Below are 18725 nucleotides of genomic sequence, written 5' to 3'. Positions count from 1 at the left end.
TTATTATCTGGTAAACTACCTTTAAGCAATGGCTTATTTTTATTCTTAAGGGGCTTAAGAGTAAATGAGTTGTGTAATACTTCTGTATTTAATTTTTTTTTCGGTTTTAAATAAAAATTTGGCAAAGCCTTGACGTGCTTTCGATTTTTGATGATTTAAAAAAAATTGTTTTTTATTAAATATAGTCTTTCCAATTTGTCAAGTTTTAAAATGTTTAAAATAAGAATTTTCAGAGTTCCTGAAACATGTTAAGTTTTGTGCTGTTCGAAATGGATTTGTAAACCATTTGCAACAGACAACAAACACAAAAGTAAACACACATATTTGTGAAAAATATTTGTGAAATAACTTAAGTCCAAGTCAAGTCATTTGTTAAAGACTTAAGTCAAGTAATTTTATCAAAACGACTTAATTCAAGTCAATTAAAAACAGTGACATACACTTGAGTCAAGTCATTGGCTTCAGTCATTACAACACCGGAATCCAAACTGATTTTTTAAAGCTAAGTCTATATATTTTATTCGATAATTTTTATGTTTCTTTCGTTTAATATTATTAAAGTTATTAGCACAAACTTTTAAACCCTACCCGCAATCATTAATCCGTACAGTTATTCGGCACTTAATGAAATAATTTGTTGATCTTTGAGTTAATCTAAGCAACTTCTCCAACTCTATACCACGCCTTACTACTCAAAATCAACAAAATAAGCGTGCAGAAATATGTATAAAGGACTCAATTGTTCTACATTATTTTTAAAATCGCCTTTTTTTACACACACAACAAACAAGCACAGCAAAATAAAAATAAGGCTCAATATAAATCTACAATAAAAGGAACAAATTAGGATTTGTTAAATTTTGCCAAAATATTTTTTTATATTGACAAATTAATTTAGACTATATGTCAACTGTATCGTGGATATCATGAGCACCATAACTTACATTAAAGAGCAATCAGGTTAAAACAAAAAAAGTTAAACTTCGTGCCTCACTAAGAGGGTTTATCAGAGGTTATATGCGAAAAGTTGTTTGCTGAACCTTACAGTTTTAAATCAGGCGTTCTTAAACTTTTTTTTTATCGCGGATATCTAAATTTGTTTTTGCTTCGCATGGACCACGGAGGAAGGGAATTTTACAGATGACGTCATAAATTCACATCACAACACAAAAATGGAGTCTAAATACATTCAGTGCAAAATCGTTTTATTTAATTAAACTTTTATTTGAAAAATTGATTACTTTTTAAATATACACTAATATTTGAATTAGGCCTTCATGGACCCCGTAAACATTATACACTTACCACCAAGTTTAAACAACCCGGGTTTAGATTGTGGCAATAAGGTAAATACACAAATGCCGATTGGTGGTGAGATCAAATTATCGCAAATCTGTTGAAACTTAAAAACGTTTAGGGTTCCTAAATAAGTAAACAAGTATAAGGCGGCGAAACCAGTTGGTGGAAGATAAAACGAAGTTCATTTAGATGTCAAGGTTGTTAGTGTTCCTTTAATTCCACCGTTGTTAGCTGTAAAACATATAAGAGTGTTTAACAGCCTCAAATATAAAAAACAAGTATATTAGAGCCTTGAAATGCATCGCCATCTAAAAGCTACAAATTCTATGAAATTAGTTTGCGGGACTTATGTTCGCATTAAACGAGGCTTTTCATTTGTGAGTCTGTTACTTATTATAAAATTTGCAAACTTACCTTGCGCAAAGATTCCAAATCAACTTCACTGATATCGTTTTCACGTAACCACAGCAGCTTCACTTTATGAGCACAACTTCTAAGCAAAGCCGCTCCTTCACTTCCAATATTGTTGCCTCCCAAATCCAAAGCTTTCATCTACATAAACACGTTGTTAGTTCATCTACGACGCTAGAAGTGTAAGCTACATTGCGTCTATCGTGGTTATGAAGAAGTTTGCAGAATTATTTTGGGCAAATAACTCAGGTTTATTTAAAAAATAATTAGGTTGTGCATTTGTTCAGCTTGGCACAACTTGTTTGTTCAATTAACACGACGCCACGTTATAACGCTGTTGTGTGACGTCATGTCTACTGACCCATTAAACAAAATCCTGCAGCGCCCCTCGCGATCCGCAAGCTAACAATAAAAAGTCTGATGTTGTAAGATTATTGCAGTTTTGCGTCCGATATTTTTGTGAATCACAAACTAGGTTTTGGTTGTCTATGGGGAATTCCCTGTTTCAAAATATGCACCCCCGGTTTTAGGGGGTCAGTGTGAGTAGTCCGCATGCAGCGCACCTAGTGGTCGTTAATATACATAGGCCAAACTTACAGGTTGATCCAAGCGAGATATGGCATCGGTTAGAGGTTGTAGATCGGTTTCTTTAATGTAGCAGTTCCTTAAAAATAGCTTCTTAACGTTGTGAATAGATTTTGCCAGTAGAGCAAGTTCATTTGATCCAAGCTTGGTGTAATACAGGCCCAATCCTTTCATCTACATAAACAAGTGTTTGTTTGGTTAATATTGTTACAGGTTGCCTCCAATCATTTCATGCAATCGGTGTTTAAAAAGGGATAGCTTAATATTAACTTTAACTACTCCAAGTATAGACAGCACATCACAAACAATGAAATAAACGGGACATTTTTTCCCCATAAACACACTCGGGCGACAGCTAGTGGTGACATCACAACAATAACAAGTTAAAAAACATAATTATTCACTGCTCGCCGTTGGTGACACCCGCCCACAAAATGTGCACCCTCAGTTTTAATGGCTAGTGTTACTTGAGCACTGTGTGGTCGTAAACTTACAGGGCGATCCAAGCGAGATATGGCATCGGTTAGAGGTCGTGAATCTGGTCCATAGAAGTCACAGTTCCACAAACTCAGAATCTTTAGGTTGTGAATAGATTTTGCCAGTAGAGCAAGTCCATTTGATCCAAGCTTGGTGTTATACAGGAACAATCCTTCCATCTACATAAACAAGGTATTAGTTGATACTTGGTACAAGCGGCTTCCAGTCATCTCAATTAACGTTTCTGTTGGCAGCTTGTGTTATATTCAGAGGTTAAAGTAAGCAGGAAATATCCAGAACGGGGTTAAAACAATTGCTGCAGTGATAAACAATGTTATTTTCATGAGGTGATATCACGCACCATGCAGTGGCGTTATGTGTTGTTATAATGGTTGTAAAACCCTGATTAGAGATCGAAGCCAAGCGGTTGTATCGATACTCGTCCCAGGCTTGTATCGGTGCCGATCCAATACTAATCAGTAAAGGTTTTATAAACATGAATTTCCACATAATGCAGCAATTCCTATCTTGAAAGGTAAGTTCATCAAAAATAGAAGTTACAATCTGTTGGTAATTTAACTTCTTCGCGCTAAACCGAATTTTGACCAATAACCTAGAAAAATGGCCTTGAAACGTTTTTAATCTATTTTTTTGATTGGGTAACAACGTCATTTTTTTTTTTTTTTTTTTATACTTAATGTCCAAAATTTTGAGTATCGGCATCAGAATAAAATATCAAGTATCAGGCATCCCAACATCTATAACAAGCAAATTACGATTATTTACAAACCAACGTTAATTACCGGTTCAGGCAAATTGGTAATTCCATCAGTGAGAACTTTTAGATCGGGCAGAGCGATGTTTGGGCAACTTAACGACAGCTCGTCGATTTTATGAGCACAGGAGAAGAGAGCAGTGAAGTCACTCGCTTTCTTGGTGACAATATATACGTTTCCCATCTGTAAAAGTTATATAAACGTGCACATGAAAGGTCATTCGAAATCAAACAAAATATTGCATTTCATAAAACTTTGCCAACCAGTTAGGCCAGTGATTCTCAACCTTTTATGGCTTACGGCACCCCTCGAAAATAATAAATAGATTCTCGGCATCCCGACTAGATTTTTCGTTGAGTATTTTACTGAAATGAACTACACAATCAACTTAAAACATGTAGGAAAATGTCATTTATTAAAATGGTCTGTATTCGGACACAAATAGTTGTATCACGAAGCTTACAAATTGAGCAGAAATCAGATTCTTAAAATTTTTCAAATACCTATCGTCCTCCTTGAGCATTAGAAATGGCGCACTAGGGCGCGGCGGCATCCCGGTTGAGAACCACTAAGTTAGGCTGTATATACACTTTCTCTATTGTGCCTATGTTTGGTAACTTATACAACATTCTGTTTTTTCCCGTATTTGTAGTATTTTTACAAACCCCATACAACTATGTTTACACTAACTTTGTATTAATCATTCACACTCGGACAAATATGTTTTACCACTTTCAAATTTCCACTTTAAAGGTTGCAACTAGGGATGATAATATCGGATCGTTTACGATAGCCGATACCAAATGGCAGTAACACTACTCGTTCGCTTTTTCTCATAACATTAAATTTTGGTATCGTAATAAAATATATGTTAATGTGACCAGTAACTTTGGTATCATCGATCAAATATCCTTCACCACTTTAAAAACTGTTTCCACTTTAAAGATTGTAACTAGGGTTGTACGATAATATCAGGTCAAACATTACATTTTGGTTCCCAAATAAACTGTGGTGTATTAGACAATCCTATTAACGCAACGAAAATAAATAATTTATGCGCAACTTAAAAAAAAGACGAAAAAGAAAAAGACTAAAATGCACTTCTACAAACCTTATGGTCATTTTGCTTTATTGTGTCCATCAACATTTCCAAAGCGTTGCTGGTAAATTTGGTGCGGTATAAAACTTTATCGCCCATTCTTCCGATGTTGATGATAAACTTTCTTTTAGTCGCTCGTAACACGTGACTGAGAGATGTCACGTGACTTGGAAGGATCGTTCCATCTAAATGTAACTTTCCAGGAAAGAAATTTCCCACTGAAGTGATGATGTCTTCATCGCCTGATTCATGAGCGAAAGCACAAACCTTGAACAACTTGGCTGTTACGGACTTCGCCCACTTTTGATCGACTGGTACTTTTGAAGCAAGTGAAGTGGCGAGGTTTGTGAGAAGCCCTTTCTTTATAGCAACTTCAGTTTGAGAAATCTGAAATATCGGTCGTAGTTTACCTTGTAGGTCCGGATTGAGCAACCCGAATAGAAATCTTAGAACCATTTCCCATTGATCACTTTCCATGCGTTGAATAAATTGTGAAAATGTCCCGATATCAGTGTCAAACATGAGCTTGAGTGCTGCAAAGAATTCCTGCCAGAGGAGATGAACAAAGAAGTAAACTTTGTCTCCTTCCAATAGTTTTAGCTCTTTGTTGTCTGAGAAAGCTTGAAATTTGATAAAATCCTCCAATTGAGTAACATTAAGCCCAACTTCATTGAAGTCTTTCATTTCGAAGATGAACTTATCTTGGAGCATTCCGTTTAAAGCCAAGTGCGAAAGGTTTCGCAAAATAATGGCGTCATTCTGAAACTTAGGGGAACGAATACAATCAGCCACAAACGACGCCAAAACATCAGTTACTGTAAATAAACCATCACTTGAACCATGTTTTATAATATAAGATGCAAGAGTTTTGGGAAAAATTGGAATAAAACACAAGGCCTTGGCTGATGGGTTTTGTTCGAGTGACATTTTAACCTTTTCATTCTCTTCTTTGTTTATACCAATTTTTTGGAAAAACCATTCTTGGGATATTTCGTTAAAGCCGATTACCCGGACTGTAAAGTGGGGCTTGCAACTTGGGTGTAGCTTGTGATAAGCTCCCGGTCGTGAAGCAAGCAGCTTGTAAGCAGTTGCAAGAATGTCGCCTCGTAGAAGGTTCTCGAGAATGACAACTGGCTTAGCACGATCATACAAACCAATTACTGGGGCTTCAGTTGAAAGATCTGTGAATCTAGCTTCATCCAACCCATCCATTATAATGTAGACATTGGATGATTTTGAAAGTTTGGTCAGAAGTAATTTATCTTTGTCCTTTTTAAACTCCCAGTGTGTTATGATTGACTTAACTAGAAACTCAAAAACATTGATTTCCTTATTCTTGTCCAGCTTTTTTAGATCGATAAAAAACAAATAGAATTTGTCCTTTGCGAAAAGAATGCTTCTTAAAAAATCCCAAAATGATTCATCTCTAATATTCTTGAGAAACTGCTTGGCAAGTGTGGTTTTGCCGATACCAGCGATACCAGCGATACCAACCACACCAACTGTGTTGCCATATTTCTCAACATATTCATTAAAACTTGCTTGACCGAGATATTTTGATTTTGCTTCTTCAATCGAATTGTTCTTTGCTTCAAGAAACAGATTTTTCAAAGGAACGAGACTTGTTTCTTTTATAAACAACTCTTTTGTCCCAAACTTCTCCAACATTTGTAGATGCTCTATGATGACGTCAAGAGGTACCGGGTCAGCTGGCAGAGATTCAGTGATGACGTCAGCTTTTTTGGTCAATGATTCCCGCAAAATAAAATCTGAAAATAACTTAAGATTTTTGCAATATTGTTCTGTCTTTGTTACTGAAAAAATACCTTAAAAATACAACAAAAAGTAGCTGGAATACCCACAGCGTATCGAGAAACTCTATAATTTGCTTGCCTAATGTACCAACACTTGAACTGCAAATCTGATATAACGAATCTGCTAATGCTATAAATTCCTTCGTTTTAAACAAAACTCATTTCAACGTGGCCCGATCGTCATAAAATTGATGACGTCATAAAGCAAGTAAACTCAGTCATACCCAAATATGGAATCGATTGTATTTACATTATAGGAGGTGTTTTACATTTAATTAATTTTAAACTTTTAAAAAGTGACCATATTTTTTAAATTATAACTAAAGATCACTTCATGTAACCCTTAAAATTAATCCACATACTCAAGAACCCCTGGTTTTAAGTTACGAAATAGATTATATTTACATTAGAGGAGAAGGTGTTCTACATTTAATTAATTTTCAACTTTCGAAAACTGACTACTTTTTTTAACTAATAACTAAACAAGCCCCACGTTCAACGGATACATCTCCTTGAATTGTTTTTTCATTAAACAACACACTTACCGTGGTCGAATGTATCCAGTTGTGCACGAGGTGGTTGTTGCGGGTTTGGTTGATTTATGAACCAAACGCCTGCTAGGATTGCTAAGACGCCAACAGCAACAGGAACCATCCAACTACGGTTTGGTTGGTTCCTTCGTGCTGGTTGAATTGCTGCTGGTTGGTTTTCTGGTACAGATGGTGGATGAAAATGTGCATCACCCAAGATTGCATACTGGGCGTTGAATGGTTGGCCTGGGATGGTCGGAGCGTCCTGTTAAAGCGTAAAACGTAACTAATATAAACCTTCAATTTAATATTTGTCATTAATTTACATTATTTTATTGTGGCTGACCATCGAAAAAGGATTGACTAAAGTAAGATAATTTTTCCATGTGGACAGTTTAAGACTTTATTAAGAATAAACAGATTTTTTTGAGGGGGAGTTAGTTTTTGCTGCTGTAGGGGGGAAGAAAAAAGTAGGAGGGAAGAAAGAAAGAAAAAAAACGCTAATGTTAAGATCCACAGATGGATATTAATGTTCAAAGAAGGACTTAATTGTAACAATATCTGTCTTATAACTGTTTTTTTTTCAAAGAAATGGTCTCCAACCGTTTACCAACCGATCCAAATTTATAGAAAATGAAATCAGTAAAGGTGCGACCCGAGTTTGTTTCCCGAAAAGTAACTAAATTACATTTGCGATTGATTATGCCTTAATTATACACAATATACCTTACATATAAAACACAAAAGTTTCAATTGTTTTAACATTTTTATTATTATTATTGCGCTCATTTAAACAAACACCAAGGCGCAATAAAACCGCTTAAACTGCAGCGGTGGCAGTCCGCTGCTTTAAAGTATATAACAATAACAGCAACGAAGGAATCTGAGTAAACTGTAATAATTTTAAGTTTTAATTTAAGTCCTGCAAACCGTGTCCCCAAATCAGACGATATTTCTAGGGGTGACCCGAGTATTACTGTCTTCAACAATAATAATTGATCATTCGCTGGAGACGGGGATGCGAACATTTTTTGCACAATGCACGCAAAAATGTGCAAAAAATGTGCGAACATTTCGGCCTTAAACAATGTACGCACTTTTTTAACAATCTGCGCACATTTTTAAGTTAATTTGGTTAGGGTTAGAGTTTAGTTCTCTAACTTTAACTGTAAAAACGCATACTCTCACATTTTTGCGCACATTGTGAAAAATAACGCCACCTCCCCTGTTGATTCGCTTCTTAACACGTGATCAAAACAAAGTATGTTTCATCACGTCATAATAATACTTTATCCTTTATCACCAACAAAAGTAAAAATTATATTTACCGATTCCACGCCTGTGTTAACTTCATCTTCATTTTCACTGTCCGACATTTTTGGTCTGAGGTGGCTTATAAAAGGTTTTATCAAAATGTGAAGCAAAACTAATTATAAAAGTAATTATAAAGAATACCAAGAAAGTTAAATGTTGTAAAATATGAATGAAACAAACAAATGGGTTTTACGATATATATTTGTCAATGCACACCAGTGTAAAAATCAATTTGTTTAACACAAAATATTCAGTAAATACTACGTTTCCTTCGTAATTGTGTTAGTTTAAACATGAAAACACTTCTTGCCAAACAAACTTTCATCACATATATTTGTGCCTTTTAATCAAAAAAATAAAATTTATTTTGGATATATTGATCGATGTAACCGACATTAAAAACAATTTGTTTGATTAACTAAACACTACTTGCCCTTCATAAAAGCTCATTAAATATAGCGAATATTAAACTGACTTCACTGACTGCTACAACTTGAAACACTGTATTTCCTTACCAACTTGCTTGAGAGCAGACGAAACAAGCAAGTTACAGTTGATAGAAGTGGGAATGAGCCCTAGTGTAAAACGATGCTTTGTGAAAAGAACAAACAACTTCTTTCACGTAAACAATGGAGACGCGCGTCACCTGTTGCTGTGTGTTGGGAAAACCGCACAACAGTCGATCGTCTGTCATAAAATACTTAGACTTTTATTTCTCGCGGCAAGTTTTGAGTCAAATCAAAGGTGTTTTTACTCCCAAAAAAGGTAACAAATATTTTTCGGACTTAGGAATGAATTACCTTCAAAACTTAAAATCTATTTCATCATAAGTTAAAAAGTAAATGTAAACTCAATTAACATAACGCTTTATTTTTTTTTATCGTTTTTATTTTTGTGTTAGAATATAAAAAAATTAAAACCAGACAGACCTTACTGTATTTGTTCGGTCATCTATTTTACACGAACTCCTAAAAAAAATAATAACTTTGCTAAGGCGACAGATAACAGCTAGAACAACTTTCGGTGATATAGAACTAAGCAAGTAAAGTGTTGCTTCTGAATACATATTGTGAAAAACCGAAATCCCACAAGTTCAATTTTTCTGTTTTAAAATCCAATCACTAATTAAGTAATTTGCTACATGTTTGGCTTGGTCGTGGCCTTTTTGGTTGTTCAAAAACTCCAAAACTATGTTCAAGGGATGATTTACGCAAGACTGGAAAGCTCGGCCAGAAACTGCTGCTTTTGTAGGTAGCTGTAACGCGATCCGGTTTATTGCGTCACAATGAAACAAAAAAAAGCGCGCGCCGCGATTCCATAGCTCTTCAATTAAAAACATTATTGCCAAAAGTGTTGAACGATAAAAAATGTGGCATAGAAAATAAATAATTATTTCACATTTAAAACGAAACAACTTTGGAAGTCTGTCAATATTAATGACGTTATTTAGTATGGGATCAGAATGGCCATGATTTTTGCCAAAATATCGAATAGCTCAATTAAACAAGCATCGGACATAACTAGCAGTTAGAGGTTACTCAATTAAAACTGAGATATACTCGGCAATTCACATCACAGCAGATTAAATTGCCAAGTATAAAAAGTGCAGAATGCCCAGCAATGTAAAGTGATAGGTTTGGAGATAAACGAAGTAGTAAACAATGAAGTCAATTTACCAAAAAAATATAGTTGCGCCTATTACAAACGTATGACATTTAATGATTCGTGTTTGTCGACAAACTTAATGAATAATCAATAGGTTTTTAGTATTTTTTTTATATTTTGCAAACTCTCTGTTGTATTAAAAGTACGCTACCTAGCGGCCAGTAATTTATGTTTAGGCTGATGCGAGACTAGTGTTGCTTAGCAAAAATCACTAGCTCAAGAGAGACACCGCGTGGTTAATTATTTTGAAAACGTTGTGAATTGAAATTCAACATTACTTTCAAAATGAAGCATCACTGTTTGTAAATAACTTGACGTTAGACATTTAGAACAAGTCTATTCCAAGTTACGAATCGTTATAACATTTTACGTTAAACTAAAAAATTGGTAAACTCGTCCGAATATGAGAGAGTAACTCAACTAGAACATAACACAAATAAATATACAAGCACATTATTTTATGTGCAAATCAAGATAAATACCCCAATTTTATAAAAAAAAAGTAATTTGGACCTAAGAAATTAGCCAAGGTCCAAGAGATTTAATTTAAGTAATTTTTTCCAACATACTGAAGTCAATTCATTTACACTGCTGGTATTTCCCAAGACACATAAACATATAAATCTCTAGAACGGATAAGAAAGTCAAAAAGAACACATTTGGACATTTTTCAGTGTCTTTAAGAACCATCTTTGTTAAATTAAAAGAAGCTATCCAAATCTGCTTGCTACATAAAACAGCTTCATCCTAAGTTAACCGATTGACAAACAGTTTTCTGCTGTTACTAAAATCATGCAATTTTCTTTCGTGCAGCTGAAAGTATGTTTAGACTTGTATCCCACCTATTTAATGAGTCTACTGCTAAATATGTAAAATATTAAAAAGCAAAATAGATTCTCTAAAAATTTTTTTAAATCCTAAAAATTACAAAACATTTTTCAGTTTTGCCAGTAGTTTACGTTCAAAATAGGCAAACTTTTGAACAGTTTTGTAACAAGTCTTCACATAAACACACTTCCAACTTTTTTTTTAAACAGTAATCACACTCTGGAGGTGTACACAACACACGATACTTCAAGAGGTTGATAGGCAGGAAGTTTTTATTTTTGATAAAAGAGCAACTTGTAGTCAACTCAAACCAGCGACTTCCAAAAGTAAGTACACTCTGAAAGCGAGCGTAATTATAAAAGTTTAACAAACATGATTGTCATTGCATAGCGACCAAATAGAAGGCAGTAATAATCTGAATTTCATGTGCGGTGATTTTTTAACGATGTTTAAAAACAAAAATGTGCACAAATGGAAAGTTAAGAACAGAAGCGCAATAAAGCAAAATTTACAACTAGGGATGCTCAAAGTAAAATATCGAATCCTGGGATTCGAATCCAATTCTGCCGTTTATTTCGGGTAATTGGAACCGATATAATTTAATGTTTTACCGCGGATTGTTGCGCCTAATTGCACAAACGCGTGTGGTAAGTTGGCCTGTCGCTGCGGCGACCAATTTATAGTGCTTGCTTTAAATGTAACCTCGTAGTGCAGTGTCAGCGTTTTTTCGGGCGACCAATTACCGCGTCTCGCGATAAAGTTCGTCTAATAATTAAGTGTCAATCAAGCGTTATTGGGCGAGCGGCTAACGTGTAATGTCAGGTTTGTAGTTCGCAATTTCCCTAAATGCGTTAAGTTGCAAAAGTAACATAGCGTTGCAAAACGTGCTGGCCGTCAACAAAATGCGCTATGGGGTTACTTAAGGTCAACTTTAGGCCAATATTCAGGGAAGTTATGCAGTTATGCACAACGTAATTGTCAAGAATTCGTTATGTCAATAATAACTTTGTATTCTTTGCAGTACATCATTTGACTGCATAACAGATCATGTTAGTCAAAAAAGAAGCAATAAGACTTAACAATGCTTTCAAAATCAGGACCGAATTGCTTAAGACTTCTGTGTGGAGTGTTGCATTTTCTCACTATTGGCAAAAATATAAGTTTTGGACATAACCTGGACAGTTGACATATTACAGTTTACAGAACGGCTTCAGATGACAGTTGTTAAGAATGTTAAACATATGAGAGAGTTTTTTAATTATAATGTACACATGTTAGAAAATTGTTTGGGCGATTTATTGCTGTGATTGTGGGCCCTGTAGGGTAGATTAAGATTAATCCCTTCCCCAAACAAAATCGAGGTTAAATAATTTAATAAAAATATACTAGGATTCGCTATTCTGGATTCGTTATTCTAGATTCGAAACCTATTATTCTAGAATACCTTGGGATTCTACTTTGAACATCCCTATTTACAAAGCATATGTACAAAAAATAAAAGGACAGAGTCAAGTGATACTATCGTGGCATTGATTAAAATTGAGAAAACAAGATTGGTAAAAGTAGCCTATTTGATTAAAAGCAATTAAATCTATACGATTACATATTTTTATAAAAACATAATACATAGGCTACACAATACACATCTTTGTCTTGTTGCTGTCAAAAATGATCCTTTTTTAATCCCTTTAAAATACCATTCTGTAGTTTATTTTGCAAATCTGTAAACAATTTTTTTTTAATGTATAAAATCAGTCTATTACCCAAAGTATGAAAAGTTATTTTTTTGAAACACAAATTATAAGAAAAGTAAATAATTTTAATTATCTGTTAAAAAAATATACATACCAGTGTCACTTATTATCTTCAGGTCTAGATTCTCTAGTCAAACACTCATCTGTAAAAAAACGATAAAATTCAAACACAGCAGGGCAAGAACTACTACAGAACATATAATCTGAACTATTCTTCGAATAACAGAATCTGCCTGAATCCGAATAGATAAAAACAAACGACGGCAATTAGCTTTTAGTAGCGAAATCTAGTTATCAAATAACATCCAAAAAACTGATTATCGGTTTACTTAGTTCTGTATTTAGTTTAACCTTTATCATTTCACAAATTTGCCAAAATGACTTTATTTACATTTACAACATCAACTGACTTGAACAACAGTGCAGATGATAGTGGTGGTGATTAATGTTGACAGTCATATTTCGGCTCGAGAAGTGAGGACCATCACCAAAATAGAAACTGTCCCCGCCACCACTGGAGCTATTGCCACTATGAGGGCTGGTCCTGTTGATAAAACAAATGTAAAATCAGGGAGTTGAACCGTTTGAATTTTGCGGTTTAGTTACGGTTCGGGTTTAAGGTTTATTTTGAGCATCCAGTTCCGGATCAATTTAAAAGTCCCGATTCAGCCCCGGTTTAACCATGGTTAATTAAAACCAGTTTATAAATTTTCGGTTTCTTGAAATCTTATAAAAATGGTTCAGATAGGTTACGGTCAGGAAAACGTTAGCACGAATACGGTTTATAAAAATCCAGTTCAACTGCCTGGTAAAAATACAACAATATTAATGAAACAAATAGTTGATAAAAAATATTAAAAAAATATATCCTTGATTTTATTAGGCAATAACGATTGTTTTACAATTTTTATTTCAAACTGATATTCACAAAACCCAAATTAAAATCAAAATTTCAATAACATTGTTATATTCATTCTATTAAAATTTAAAAAAATGGTAAACAACTTGGCAATTCGTACTAACCCTTTGGAAGAATCTTCACTAAACAAGCAACTTCTGCTTCTTTTAAGACCTTCTGTGCTTTGGTTGCTTGTTGGGGTCTTTCGTTTGCCAGAACCTGACAAAAAAAGATTAAAAATGCTATTTAGATATTTAGAAGGAGGTTGTATGCTTGACCACAATGCAACTAAAGGTTGTTTCTCGACTTCAAACCTTACCACAGGTTAGTTTACGTACACGATGCAGCAGGCAACTGTGCTATGGTTGTTTCTCGACTTGCTCCCCTCTGAGCCTGTGTAGCTCAGTTGGTAGACCGACGGTCCCGGTATGACTGAGGTCGTGAGTTCGAACCTCACCACAGACTAGTTTTATGAACATGATGCAGCATGCAACAGTACTATGGTTGTTTCTCGACTTGCTCCCCTCTAAGCCTGTGTAGCTCAGTTGGCAGAGCAACGGTCCCGGTATGACCGAGGTCGTGAGTTCGAACCTTAAAATTGTTTTTGTCTGATTCGAACAAAAAGTATGCGGCTCTTTAGCGTTAATTAATCAGCACTTTGAACAAACTGTTACCAGCATGGTCTTGCTTGCACGAAAATCCTTCAAATTAACTGGCTATTCTTGGTTCAAATATTGTTTATTACCTGGTCCAGCCATTAACTTATTAGAGCAACTTATTCCACAGAAAATCAGGGTTGCTACACAATTTTATAAAAAAAAATGCAAAGATATTCTTAGACTTTCGTAAATTTATAAATTTTTTGACCTAAATTTGGATTTACTTCACCACGTGTTTTAAATATATTTGAAAATAAAACACTGTTGATCAACACATAACAAATGGTTTAAAAAAATGTTTTAACATGAAAACCAAGCTCATTAGATAGTCCTCAATAAAACGTGATTGTGTTAATTAAACCTTTTAAACTGATTAAAAACGAATCCACTAAAATGTTAACCTAGTAAAAATACTTACTTGGTGGTGCAGAGCGGTTGGGGTTGGAGGAACTTGGGGTGTTTTGGAGATTGGAGGGCAAATTTTCCAAAGCAGCCTGTTGACAGTAAAATATATAAACAATAGTTCACAAGAGCAGTTTTGTAAACCAGACGTTTTGAAATGACTCAAGTCCACGTCAAGGCTTAATTAGAGCAAAATTATGAAGTAATCTCCAAGTCAAATACCTCATGTAAAAAATGATAAATTTTAATTGTCGCCTACTTTTAAACAAATGGGCACAACACTTGCAGCATTGTGACGTACCATAAAGTCCAACGTAGACGATATATTACGTCACAATGCTGCAAATGAAGAAACTGGCGAAGTTCTAAATTTGATGGACAAGCCTTCAACATTTAGTATTTGCAAATGAGATATAAAAATTTAATATATTTGGCGGACCGGCGGTTGAGCACCACAGGCTTAGTCCACAATGATATAAGGCCTGTGGTTTTGTTTTCAAATTTACTAAAAGTTCCATTGCACGATTAGAACCCTATTGCAGAATCACTGGTTTAGGTTGAAATCAAGTTAAAATCAGAATACTGACCGCAAGGTTTCTATCAATACTTGGCGATTCGGGGATGTTTTGTTGTTTCGGAGGACAAGCTTCTTTCTCCGACAGAGAAATCGGAATATTGGTCGGAGAACCTCCAATCCTTCTGTAAATAGTGGGGGTGTTAGAATTTGACTGAATCGACTTATTGGGTTGAAAAATATTGCATATTCGGCCTTCAAGCTGTTCAGTGGATATCTACTGATCTACAGGTCTGCTCTCGTAGAATAGTTATGCCAAATATTTATGGATATATTATGGACATAAATCATAAATAAAATTACCCAATTTTTTAAGGAGTGCGATTCGTTTTAATAATGCTAACCCAGACACTGAAAAATTCATTTTAAAGTACATGAAGAAAAATAGCATTTTAATTAAAATTAGGTTTTATAGAGGGGTGTCCTAAACGTATAAAACAAAACACTGTATGAGCTGCTTGCTAAAAGTTAACTTTACTGGACATTAAACATCAAAATGCACACTTATTGGTATGAGCAAAATTTGCCCAATGAATAAGCTTGTTTAGAATGACATGACCGCATAAATCCATATATTATCTTCATCAGCAGAAAAGCATCTTATTCTCGGATTTAAAGCCAAAAAGTAACATTTTAACGCGTCATTAAAATTCGTCAGAATTTTATTGATACACCGAAAAGCCATTGCAGACTCACCGAATCTGTCGATCAATGATGCAAGCAGAGCAGACTAGAAAAACAACTAGCCTGCAGTGAGGTTCGAACTCAATTTTATTGATATATTATTTCTACTAGCAGAACAGCAATTATATAATACATGGCTTGAAGGCTGAAGTTTTTAACACAATTTTCAAAAGTAGTCAGATGGGTGGAGGCTAACCACTTTGTAAAATGCAATTAGTGTTATAATTTCTCGCAGAATGCACACAGTGCACTTCCCCTTGAGAGGTTTAAAGGCTTTACTTATTTCTTACACATTGCTAGACTAAAAAAGTTGGAATATATTTAAGTACAAACCCGCATTGAGGTGAGAGTTCTTTATGCCTTGACTGTATATCTTCTTCAGCGTGAAGCCAATCTTCAAACACATGTTTACAAAAGAAGCACTGGACACGATCCAAGTTTCCTAGGTAAAAGAAACCAGCTTCTGATAAAAGTTCCCTCGTCTTTTTGAGGAATGGAAATTCATAGAAAGTTTTCCTGCAAAGAAAGATCATCAGTTAAAAAAAAACAAAGTGGCTAAGTTAATCTGAAGTGGTTATCTCTGTACATTTTTTTTAAACATCTATGTACATTTAAAAGCAATGCATATATTAAACTTATATTAAATAATCAAAAGTAACAAACAATTTAGTTCAAACACAATGATATGTAAGACATCCCTCTAAAATGCCAAGAATAATAATAGGAAATAATTTATGTTTTTTCTAGTTTTGTCAAACAGGTGTATAGATTAAACTTACACTCTATCATCTAGGTTTGCAAGTGACAGTTTATTAACCAGAGCTTGGTGGCGGGCATATGGAATTTCAGCTTCCTCTATATTCTGTGTTTCTTGGCCCTCCTGAAAATTTGAAATAACTCAACTTTTTACCACAAGAATTAAACTAAAAATATAAAATTTGGTTAATAGACAGTTGCACTGTTTAATCCTAGCATAGTGACTTCTTAATTTGCAAAAAAATACTTAGTAGCCCATTGCAATTATAAGGTCGACACCATAAAAAATAAATTGAAAAACAAAAACATGTCACTAAATAAAGCATGCCATATAAAAAATAAGTAAGTAATACAATACTTGCTTCATTTCATGTCTATCTTTATTTTTTTACATGGTTAAATTAAACTATAACAAAAATACTGGAGTTTTTTTTCTGTTTAAACATTAGTTCTAAAATTTTTTTATAAACCGTTGGAGGTTGTTAAATTATTCACAATTGCAAAGAAAGTTAAAATACTTTTCAATGTGGGTAGTAGTTATATTACAGTATTCTAGAATTTTAGAGTTTTAAGTTTGATAATTTTTGTTTAATTGACTATCATATATATATTTTAATTTTATAAAAGATAAAATTATATCGGTTTATTAGAATTTGTTCAGTTATTTGGTGCTTGGATTGTTTTGCGCTGACACTTTTCCTGGTCTTCCTAGCAACTTTGCTGGATAACTTGGAAAAAGATTTTGAAAGCATTCCTGAGTAGAAGTCCTAAACAAACACAAACAGAAAATATTATTAACCCTAATATTTTATTTAAAGTTGGGTCTAGTAAAGGGCCACATACAGGTTATATAAATAAAATATACCCAAAAAATAAAACATTTTATGTAAAATTTGATAACTTGACTATGGTTAAATGAAGAAAATTTATACAGTTATTTTACAAAACTCAAAGAGATTATAACCATGAGGACAAACTGTGACGTAGCCCATTGTTCTACTTTCGACAGCGTTCCGCTCTAGTGCATAATAGTAAAACGTAAACAACTGGGCTTCACTTGTATGTTGGTGAGCTAAAATTTTGGAGCAATCGGCTTATATATACATTTCTGACAGGTTAAAAGTTATGTTTGAATTAGGTGTCAAACTTTCATTGCCGAGTTTCGTGTAAACACACTTAAAAATATCTGTAGGGCATACAATATCAGTTAACCATAAGTACTATATAATATGCACTCGTCGGCGCGCCAACGTCGTCTAGTTAATGACTGCGGAAGCGTACAACGCGTTTCTGTAGAGTAGACCAGTGGTTCCAAACCGGGGTGCCGGAGAGGAATTTACATTTTTTATTATTACTAGTAAGCCTTTTGGTACAACTTTTTGTGTTTGCTTTTATAGTACAATAAACAAAATATTACAATATTGCTTAAAGTTATTTTTATTGCCCCAGTTTCGTTTATTTTAGCATTACAGTAAAAAACTTAAAGAAAATTAGAGTAGGGATCTTGTAATATATTCAATTATTCTCTATTTTTGGTGTTAAGGAATATTAACATTACACATTTTGGTACTCGATAGGGTTCGGTGAACACAAACTTAGTGTGTAATATTGTTCATTGAAAAAGAAAATCACCAGATTATGCAGCTTTGTAATCTGTTGAAATTAAATGGAATAATAACCTTTATTCTTTTAATACCAGTTATCCAATCAAGTTTAAACTGAATAAAGATATATATATATTTAAGCTGTTTACAAGATGTCACCTATTTCTATACATGGGCTTAATATTCATTCAACTACATCCTCCAGCAGTTAAGCTCCAAACTTTTGTTATCAGCTATTAGGGAGAAAATAGATGAGAAGCACTCAAGGTAAAAAAATACTTTTCGCAAACTTACATTGAAAATGACAAAAAATATCTATTTCAAACAGGGCTGCGGAGTCGGTTAAAAATAACCCGAGTCCGACTCCGGTTAAATGTGGCATTTCATTGAGTCCCGAGTCTCGCCCTGACTAAACAGCCTGTTTAACAATGGATATTCAGCTATACACGTATAGGGGTGTCATATAATTCATTCATTCATAATACATGGTTGGAAAATATTCCACCACATGCTATATTCCACCTTTACAATTTTCAGTTGGCGATCATATTAGTTTACTGCGCATGTCAGACTTGGGAGTCGGGTAATTTTACATG

At 34.2% G+C, this 18725-nt stretch overlaps 2 protein-coding genes across 2 annotated transcripts in view; both read right to left on the bottom strand.

Moving 5' to 3' along the window:
• Positions 1–1500: 1500 nt before the first annotated feature.
• LOC146138948 (NACHT, LRR and PYD domains-containing protein 3-like) lies at positions 1501–8412 on the bottom strand. Its single transcript, XM_083394743.1, has 8 exons — positions 8320–8412; positions 7007–7256; positions 4660–6416; positions 3576–3731; positions 2790–2951; positions 2308–2469; positions 1714–1851; positions 1501–1530 (listed from the first exon to the last, which is right to left on the bottom strand). The coding sequence occupies exons 1-8, from the start codon at positions 8365–8367 to the stop codon at positions 1501–1503; spliced, it is 2703 nt and encodes a 900-aa protein (XP_083250869.1). The 5' UTR covers positions 8368–8412.
• Positions 8413–12274: 3862 nt separating this feature from the next.
• LOC146138943 (E3 ubiquitin-protein ligase XIAP-like) overlaps positions 12275–18725 on the bottom strand; it is a 65420-nt gene continuing 58969 nt past the window's right edge. The window contains exons 3-11 of the mRNA XM_083394742.1: positions 17220–17292; positions 16549–16649; positions 16103–16285; positions 15099–15210; positions 14528–14603; positions 13576–13669; positions 12963–13096; positions 12647–12695; positions 12275–12519 (exon numbers count right to left, since the gene is read on the bottom strand). Coding sequence (XP_083250868.1) covers positions 12652–12695; positions 12963–13096; positions 13576–13669; positions 14528–14603; positions 15099–15210; positions 16103–16285; positions 16549–16649; positions 17220–17292 — 817 coding nt within the window. The 3' untranslated portion in view covers positions 12275–12519; positions 12647–12651. The remainder of the gene's footprint in view (positions 12520–12646; positions 12696–12962; positions 13097–13575; positions 13670–14527; positions 14604–15098; positions 15211–16102; positions 16286–16548; positions 16650–17219; positions 17293–18725) is intronic.

Source organism: Ascidiella aspersa, chromosome 7 (genome assembly GCF_963924565.1).
Source record: "Ascidiella aspersa chromosome 7, kaAscAspe10.2, whole genome shotgun sequence".
NCBI lineage: Eukaryota > Metazoa > Chordata > Ascidiacea > Phlebobranchia > Ascidiidae > Ascidiella > Ascidiella aspersa.
The sequence above is the reverse complement of the archived record's forward strand: the minus strand, read 5'-3'. Positions and strand labels throughout refer to the sequence as shown.

Excerpts from the sequence above, each read along its gene's own strand:
- LOC146138948 (XM_083394743.1), bottom strand. The coding sequence starts at position 8,367 with ATGTCGGACAGTGAAAATGAAGATGAAGTTAACACAGGCGTGGAATCG. Across the intron at positions 2,470-2,789 it reads TATCTCGCTTGGATCGCCCT|ATGAAAGGATTGGGCCTGTA; the intron begins GTAAGTTTACGA and ends TTGTTTATGTAG. Across the intron at positions 1,531-1,713 it reads ATTTGGAATCTTTGCGCAAG|CTAACAACGGTGGAATTAAA; the intron begins GTAAGTTTGCAA and ends TATGTTTTACAG.